General features: G+C 39.3%; 1 protein-coding gene across 1 annotated transcript in view; it reads right to left on the bottom strand.

Moving 5' to 3' along the window:
- Positions 1–6,703, bottom strand: part of LRRK2 (leucine-rich repeat kinase 2) — a 254,242-nt gene extending 247,539 nt beyond the window's left edge. Inside the window, 2 exon segments of the mRNA XM_006865300.1 lie at positions 6,218–6,303; positions 6,550–6,703. Of these exon segments, the coding sequence (XP_006865362.1) occupies positions 6,218–6,303; positions 6,550–6,703 (240 nt within the window).
- Between the last annotated feature and the right edge of the window lie 3,036 nt (positions 6,704–9,739).

The raw sequence follows: 9,739 nt of genomic DNA, 5'->3' as shown, positions 1-9,739 counted from the left end.
CCATGGACAAGGACATAGCAAGGGAGGGCTAGAATTGAGAGTAAAGCGCCCTGCTGATATGAAGTGAGGGGCGACACACAAGAACACCTAAACTTGCAGATAGTACCCATTTGACCTAGCTTCGATGGCTTGATGATCAGAACTCCCTTAGAGGAAGTAAAAGAAATTTGATAAAGGAAACAAGTGTAAATTGTTACAATTTGATGAACTTGACCTACACTTACAGATATAATAGCACAAAATACCAGCTGAGAGGGAAGGAATCTTTACATCAAGATCAAACCTATCCCCTCGCTACACAGGGTTGATAGGGACGGGCAATTTAGACATTGGCTACCTAAAATGGGTGTGTGGTGGGTGCTATAAAGGCATAAAGTGACTGGCTTACAAGTTTTCAAGAGGGAGTTTCAGAGTGTGTGAGGAAAGTAGAATCCTCACTGAACAGTTTTCATCTTTCCTAGATGGGTCTGATGAAAGGAGATAGGGATAAGATTCTTATGATTCAATAGTAAGTAATCATTATTATGACTAATTACTATTAACACATCTGTAAAGGTAGAATTTTTGTAACATAAAAGGGGAAGTACTTAATTCAACATTGCAGGCACAGAGGACCCTAGGGTCATCAAGGAAGAAGAGCACAAGTGAAATGTGGGAACCTATCCAGAGAAGCAGTGGCACCAGAGATGGAGGCAGAGATGAGGACATGGAGAAATAGAGAAGCTAAAGAGTCTAGAATTATGGAAAGAGAAAGACCGTGTACTGGTGGCCAGAAGGCAGGCTTGTAGAATGTGGCCTTTGGTTGTTTAAATTATTATATATTCCTGAGTGTTTTTGTGTACATAAAAAAAAAAAAAAAAGCAAATACTGTTCAATGATGATTCACAAAAGAGATTATAATCATTGCAATGAAATGAAATATGAAGCGATGAATGCAAAACCAATGTTCTCCCATGTAAACTATCACTCAATTCACAATAAAAGCTTTAAAAAAAATACTACTGAGAAATATACAGCAAACCATATCTTTAGAAAACATCCTTCTAAAAACAATTATACCAAAAGAGCACACAAAAATATCATATCTGAATCATGATGCAAATAAATAGCTCTGGTAGTGTAGTGGTTATTAATCGGGCTGCTAACCTCAAGGTCGGCAGTTCGAAACTACCAGCTATTCCACCAAAGAAAGATGAGGCATTCTGCTTCCATAAAGATTTGCAGCCTCAGAAACCCTGTGCAGGGTCGCTATGAGTCAGAACTGACTCCATAGTACTTAACAACAACAATAACATTGTTTAACTTAAAATAATAATTAACTACAAACAATAGGTATCTTACCAAGATTGTTAATTATAGTATTTTTAAGTGATATCTATCTAACAGAATTTCTTCTAAATATTTAGGATTTTACTACAGAAAAAAAGTACACACGTGTTGTTGTTAAGTGTCATCAAGGCAGTTCCAACTCATAGTGACTCTATATAGGGTTTAAGAGGCGTGGCTAGTTAATTTGTCTGACCCTGCAATTCAAACCGATCTTGTGGTCTAGTGCTTATCGTACAGCATCAGACCAGGACTATATATATAATCTAGCAATTACTGAAGCTGTGTCTAAGTGTGAAAGGTATAATAAATCCCAATAAAATATAAATCCTGAAATTTGGATTCACTCTGTGCTAGAGTTACTCAGTGAATGACATAACATGGAAGAAGTAGATTTGAACAAGATTTCAAAAAGAATTGCACATTTAAATTCTAAATCTGGTCATACAAAATAGGGAAATTGAACCTAAAATTTATTTTCCAATGACATCATCTGCATGGAAGAACTGGACAATGAATAATGAATACTGAAGAATAATTGATACATTTGAATTATGGTGTTGGTGATGAATATTGGATATACCATGGATTAGCCAAAGAACAAGCAAATTTGTCTTGGAAGAAGTACAAGCAATTACACCTTAGAAGCGAAGATGGCAACACTTCATCTCACTTACTTTGTGCATGTGATCAGGAAGAACCAGTCCTTGGAGGAAATCATGCTTGGTTAGGTCTCCCCTCACTGAAAAGGACTGATACAAGAATGTGCTAAAGTACAGCAATGATTGTAAGGATAGTCCAAGACCGGGCAATACTGTGTTCAGTTGTACTTAGGGTCACTATGAGTCAGAAACGACTCAACAGACTTAACAACAAGATTAATATCTAGAAGCAGAGTGAGGAATGAAATGGTAGGGAATATTATCAAAAAAGACTGGATGCTTCAGTGGAGTTTGAACGATGCAGAGCATTGAATGATGCAAAGCAGTGAATGACAAGGTGAAGAATTTATGTGCATTTAATAAGGTGTGGTGCTGTGGGCTAATGTACTAGACTACAGAGTTGATTTTATCCACAAAGTCTGTGGTTCAAGACCATCAGCCACTTCTTGGAAACCCTATACAGGGCCGCCGCTATGGGTTAGAAGTGACTCCACTCCACAGCACTTAACAACAACAACAAAAATGGCACCTAGAACCCTTTAAGTAAGAAAGGGGTATTTCTTTCATCAAGATAAAAAATGATTATGCAAGATCTCTTCACAATATTATTCCTGGATCTTTTCCATGTTATGCATGAATTACTTTACTTTGTCACTGCTTCCTTTTAAGTACTTTTAAATTGCTTGAAAAGTGAACATCTGACAGCTATTTTTACCTTATATTTAACTAGGACATCCTCCTCCACTTAAGCTGAACAGGCATTGGCAATTCAGCTGTCATAGAAACTGGCTATTTTGGGGCTTTCATAAAATACATTAAGATTTTTATTCCCCCAAGTATTTAAGAAAAATAACATTCCGACAGCTTGGGTAGAGGGGAAATCACATTGGATGCTAACTCATCTCAACCTGCATGGCTGACTCAAGAAGAAAGTCTGTTTTTATTTTGTTAGTGAAGCAGCAGCATCAGTAATTGCTTGGCAATAAAAAAAAAAAAAAAATCAGGCAACTGAGCTTTCAGTCACTGTGTAGAGCTTCTATGATTAAATAGAATCTCTGGCAGCAAAGCAGAGGTAACAACTGATCCATTAATCTATTCAATTAAGAGCTTATCTTTTCAAAAACAGGTTTCCATCATGCACAATTATAATATAATTAAATTGGTAGTTTCATTTATTATATTTCTTCTGCAATCTCAAGTATCTAATTAGGGCAAAGTGGAAACGATTTTGGTGTTAAAGGGAACTTTAGTCACTTTCATTTATTTTGTTCCCCTTCTATAAACTTAGGAACATAGAGAATAAGTTAAAATGATCAAATGACTGCCAGGAAAGAAAATTTCAAGGCATTCAGTGTAATTGTCAATTCCTATAAAGATTGTTATTTATTTATTAAATAACATTAATTTAAAAAAACTCAAGAGTCAAGAATTTCATGTCAAATAACTTCTGGACATTTCTCTTTTTTCTTTTAAAGAGTCCACTTACTTTTAGGCGCTCTGATAGCATAGTGGTTTCGAATCGGGCTGTAAACCACAAGGTCAGGAATTCAAAACTACCAGCTGTTCCACGGGAGAAAGATGAGGCTTTCTGCTCCTGTAAAGATTTATAGCCTTGAAAACCCTGTACAGGGTCACTATGAGTCGGAACCGACTTACTTACTTTTACTTTATAAACTCATCATCGTTGTTGTTGTTAAGTGCCAGCAAGTCAGTTTCAATGCATAGCAACCCTGTATATCGTTTCCGAGGAGCAGCTGGTGGGCTTGAACCCCTCACTTTGTGGTTAACAGTCCAGCGCTTATCCCACAGTGCCACGCCAGTTCACCATTAAGAACTTTTAATTCATCACTTCCAGATAACTCAAAATAAGATGTAAAAATTACACTAACCAATGAAAATAAATTTGTAAATAAAATAATTATTTCTTTTACGTGCAGTAGAAAGAACCCTTTCTACATCCCTTTGATAAGAAGAATTATTAGTAAAATTGTTACTATGTTTGTGTCTATTATGGCCATAGTGGTAGTATCAAAGGATTGCACTTTTTAACTTGTTTACATGAAAAAACAAACAAACAAACAAACCACTGCCATCAAGTCGATTCTGACTCATAGTGTCCTGCAGGACAGAGTAGAATTGCTCTTTAGAGTTTCCGATACTAAAATCTTTATGGAAGCACCCATCTCTTCTTTATCCCATGAAGCAGCTGGTGGACTTGAAGCAGTGGATGGTATGATGAAAGAGGTTTTAAAGTTATGAGAAGACTTGAATTCAAATCCTGGCTCTGTCACTAGCTGTGTGATTCTGAATAAGCTGTTTCCTCTCAGTGTGCTTCTATGAGAAGAAATTATCCACTGAGATTTCTGAGAAGGCAATGACATCAAATGAAATAATATAAATACACAATACCCTTTACATGTTTATATGGTGTTGTAATAAATAATTCTGTTCCATTAAATTATCAAGTCAAAAGATAATTCCTTTATTTTCCTATATATTGTGTCTCTACTACCTATTGTTGTTGTGATGTGCCCTCAATCTAGTTTATACTGGAGTGGAAAGCTTCATCTTTCTCCTGCAGAGCAGCTGATGGATTCAAACTACTAAACATGCAGTTAGCAGCCCAACGAATAACACACTATGCCATAAAGGCCCTAGTACCTACTGGGCCAGGATATTGAGTAACATTCATAGTTACTACTACTGAAAACTCTGGCTCGGGTTTGGGCAATTTCTAAAATGAATAATCAGATGATAGGTATGTTTAGGCTCCCTTGAAGTCTCAAATTGTCAGGGTCTCCTCTGGACGTTGCAAACCAAAGCCCACCTAGGAGCCCACTGTCCTGAATGGTAGGGTGACTCTACCAAGAATGAGTCCGGGAAGGAAGGCTGCCAAACTATCACATGAAAGCAGAGGCAAGTAAAAAGGGACTATGTGGGTGGAGAGCAACATGCACAATGGACCAGACCCTAAATCATGACTCATTTTCCATGAACAAAATTCAGACTTCCAGGGCTTAAAGGAACAAGCATCCTTATCATGCCTCCAACTTTTCTTTATTTGTTTAATAGTAGCCTCCAAATCAATAGTCAGATGAAAAATATTTCACAGTTGAAAAGATCATTTTTATCCCAGTTACAAATGTTCTTATATAAAAGAAGTTAGATTCTTAGTTGACCCAGACAGACAGAAGATGACACAGAGACAGAGATAAAGATGTGATTAAGTTGGTCCCGGCTCATAGCAACCCTGTATAAGGTTTCCAAGGAGCAGCTGGTGGGTTTGAACTGCTGACCTTGTGGTTCTCAATCCAATGCTGATTTTACAGCACCACACCCAGTACATAAATACAGGGTTAGAGAGTGAAATAATTCTTACATCTGAGTAGTCTCTCAAGTAGGTATTAAGAAATACTTGATTTCCTAACTGTACCTCCATACTGTAAAAGTTCATTTATTTTCCCCTTCAGTACTTAACTGATTTCAGTTCCCCAAATCTCAAAAGGAAGTTAGCACCTTAGGTAGTAATCTGTTTTGACTGCAAAGCATTCTTAATTATTCTTTTAAGTTTCATTTTAAATATGCACAAGTATTTAACCAATTTTTTTTAATATCCTATGACACAGATTCTGAAAGATTCAATTGATATAAAAACACAAAATATAAATTTAAACATATAAGAAAATCCTAAAACTTCACTTCCATTAGATACAAGGTAAATTATAACTAAAAACGCTAGGAACTTGACAGTCTTCAAAGATTTTTAAATCTCCAAAACCTATGAGAATTTTCCAGTTCCTTAATTATGTTTTATTACTTTTAACTATTCCCTTTTCCTAGACTATTCACAATGGTGTCATATCTAGGACATGAGTGTGCAAGGATGGAGAGAGAAATTATTTCTAAGAATAATTTTATCTAAACACCAATGAATTCATCTTGCCAATAACAAAATATATACCTCAACCCATTATTATCTCCCCAACCCCCATCCACATTCTGTTAGTTGTATAAAGTTACTTTTTAATGACATTCCAGGGACACAGAAGGACACTTTTAAACAGTTAACATTAAAGATTCGACAATGCTTACATATCAAAATCTCTGTTAGTGGTACATCAAGCCTAATCTCAGAAAGAACCAGGAATTTCAGGTATATAAAATTAACAGGAAAATATCCCCTTGCAAACAGAAAGGGAGAATGGGGGGGAATGAGGTCAACTTCTTACCTGCTGCACACTTGCAACTCTCATGTAGGAATCCAGAACGATTAACAGAGGCACGTGGATGTTTTTGCCTTGAAATAACTTGGTGGCTGGAAAAGAAGGGAGTGAGGGGAAACTAGCAAAAGCAGTCACAATTCACAGTAGCCCTATTAAGTCTCAGAGAGAGGAAAGCAGAAAAGAGGTGAGTTCAAGACTTTTCAGGGACTCCTTAGCTCCTTTCCACCTAAAAGAAAAGGGTTAAGAAGTTGGAGGCTACTTGGAGCAGTTCCTGAGAGTAGGTGCGAACGTTTGCAAATGGAGGGGTGGAGTGAAGGGGACAATTAACTGATGGTTACCGTGGTCGGTGTACGTGAACACCAGCATATCCTCCAGGATTTGGACCAGCGTCTCTATCTGTTTTCCCTCCTGGACATTGTTCAGCCTGACTATCAACTTCTTCAGAGTTTCCTCGTTCTCCTCCTCGCACCCCTGACAGCTGCTACTGTCCATGACGGACCCTGCTCCGAATCCGCCACCCCTCCCCGCGAGAAGGCCCGCTGCTCAGACCAGGGGCTGGGGCTGCAGCTCAGACCGCTGTTTTCAGGGCGAGCACTGTTCACTGCCCGCAACCAGAACTGCCCACAGGTCCCCCCTCGCACCCGCTGGGGCCTGTTTATGAGGAAGGCGGTGGCTCCCCGCCCTGCGCTCCACTCCGTCTCCCCGAGCCCTCCGCCTCTTCCTCCTCCTCCACCCAAGGCTCAAAAGAGTGAGCTCAGTGCATTTTAAGAGGCTCAGAGGAGACAGAACCGAAACTAGGTAGCCGATGCAAGGTTCCAGCAGTGCCCGGCTGAGGTAGCAGTGACCCCGGAGCCCGCCGAAATGGGACCCCCGGGCAGGCGCCGCCTCCTCGACCCGATCCCAATCTATTCGCAGCTGCGCCCAGGCCGGGAGTTGAGCAGGAAGAAACTGACAGCGGACTCTGCCAAGTGCCCCAGGCCCGAAGTCCTGCGTCGGCCAGCGAGGAGTGCAGGCTGCAGCCGGCTGGCCACCCTCCGAAACCCGTCAACCCGGACTCCTTCCGGCCCAAGGGAAGATCTGGGAACTCTAGAGGAAAAGTGAAAGCTGCCAATCTTCAAATCTAAGAATAGAAATCAAGGCTTTGGGAAAATAGAACACCGCCCATTTGGCCCCTTTTAGGGAAACATTCTCTTTAGGGCTCCTCCTATAGGGAGATGAGTAATTTCCCCCCAAGGATGGAGAGAAGATTTTTATCAGTCAAAATTTGCCTGCCTAAATTCATTGTGTGTGTGTGATTTTTATGGCTGTTTGTAGGGTCGGAATAAAATGTGTGTTTTTCTGTTAATTATTTGAAACCTTTTGAAATTTTTAGATTAAAGTTCCTCATAGTTGAGACATACAAATACCCAATTCTCTGTGCTATTAAAGCTAAAGAGAAAGAGTAAATGAAGTGGCCAACAGATAGGGCGAAAGAAAAAAAAACTAAAAAATTGTTGTTACGTGCCATTGAGTAGGTTCAGACTCATAGCTGTCTTATGCCCAACAAAACGAAACCCTGCCGGGTTCTGATCGATCCTTACAATCATTGTTAAGCTTGAGTCCATTGCTGCTGCCACTGTGACTATCAATCTCCTTGGAGTTTTCCTCTTTTTCGTGACCCTCCACTTTACCAAGCATGATGTCCTTCTCCAAGGATTGGTCCCTCCTGACAATATGTCCAAAGTATGAGGGAGTAGTCTCCCCATCGTGGCCTCTACTTTCTCCAACACAGATTTGTTTGTTTTTCTGGCAGTCCACGGTACTTTTAGTAATCTTCTCCAACACCATAACTCAAATTCATCTAATCTTCTACAGTCTTCCTTCATTGTTCAACTTTCACTTGCATAGGAGGTTATTAAAAATACCGTGGCTTGGGTCAGGCACATCTTAGTCCTTAAATGGACATCTTTGTTCTTGAACACTTTTAAAGTATTGTTCTCTTAGTATTAAGAGAATTCATTATTATGAATGTTGTTGTTGTTAAGTGCCGCCGAGTAGGTTCCGACTCATAGTGACCCTGTCTGTGTAGGGTTTCCAAGGAGTGGCTGGTGGGCTTGAACCGCCGACCTTGTGGTTGGAACCAATTTTGGAGTTCAATGCATTAACCCACAGCTCCACATACTGGTATCTATAATCGTTTGTTTGTTTTGTTTTGTTTTTAATGTGCTAAATTGAGTATTTGGGGTTGTTGCTTTTTTTTCTCTACATTCTAACACATTTATTAAAATGAGGTAGACTTACTTTATAAATTAGGTTAATAAGATAGAAAGTTCAAATTCAACCTTGATATAGTGAGCATGTTTGTTGTTGTAAAGAGTTTAACTTTTATAGGCACATATTTATGTATTTACAGTCAAAATGAAATAATGACTAGAATTTGCTTCAAAGTAACCCAGTGGTGGGGGAAGAGATAAAAATCAATAAACATACAGATGAAACAATACCAACTGGGAAATAATTGTTGGAGATAAATTCATAGGGTTTATTTATAAGGGGTCCTGATGTGGTGCTATAGCATTAGCATTAGACTGCTAAGCACAAGATCAGTGGTTCACACCCTCCAGCTGCTCCTCAGAAGCCCTATACTGGGTCACTGTAAGTCAGAACCAACTCAACAGCACTTAACAACTTTTTATAAAATATTAAAATTTACTTAGGAAACAGTAAAACAAATCCATGATTCTTTATTTTAACCATACCTAGTACGTGGTGTGGCACTGTGGGTTAATGCGCTGGACTGCAAAGTTGGTTTGAACTGCAAGGTCTGAGGTTCAAGCTCACCAGAACCTCCTTCTAACCCCTATACAGAGTTGCTATGTATGGGTCAGAACCAACTCCTTGGCAGTTAATTATCAACAACAGTGTATATGCATTCCTAATTTATTTCTTAACTTGTTTTAACTTTTGACTACACAATAACTCACATATTCCTAGGCACTCTTCCTTTCGTGTCTCCCTTCACAAACTACTGGATTATTATCTTGCAAAAGATTAAAACATAACTCCCTTCTGAAAGAAAGTCTGTCTGGAGGTAGAAAAAGTGCTTCTTCTTTTCCTTAGTAATGTTGTTATGTGCTGTGGAGTCGGTTCCGACTCATAGCGACCCTGTACAGGGTTTCCGAGGCTGTAAATCTTTACAGGAGCAGAATACCTCATCTTTCTCCCACGGAACAACTGGTAGTTTCAAACTGCTGACCTTGAGGTTTACAGTCTGATTCATAACCACTACGCTACCAGAACTCCTTGCAAAATCAATTGGAACTGCAAGGTCAGTGTTCAAGCTCACCAGCTGCTCCTGGGAAATCCTATACTGTGTCACTATGAGTCAGAATGGAGCTCTAGTAGCATAGTGGTTAAGAATTGGGCTGCGAACCTCAAGGTCAGCAGTTCGAAACTACCAACTGTTCCACGGGAGAAAGATGAGTCTTTCTGCTCCCGTAAAGATTTACAGCTTTGGAAACCCTGTGCAGGGTCACTATGAGTCAGAAC

Source organism: Chrysochloris asiatica, unplaced genomic scaffold (assembly GCF_000296735.1).
Source record: "Chrysochloris asiatica unplaced genomic scaffold, ChrAsi1.0 scaffold00077, whole genome shotgun sequence".
NCBI classification, from domain to species: domain Eukaryota; kingdom Metazoa; phylum Chordata; class Mammalia; order Afrosoricida; family Chrysochloridae; genus Chrysochloris; species Chrysochloris asiatica.
Note: the sequence above shows the minus strand (reverse complement) of the source record. Positions and strands in the feature narration are given on the sequence as shown.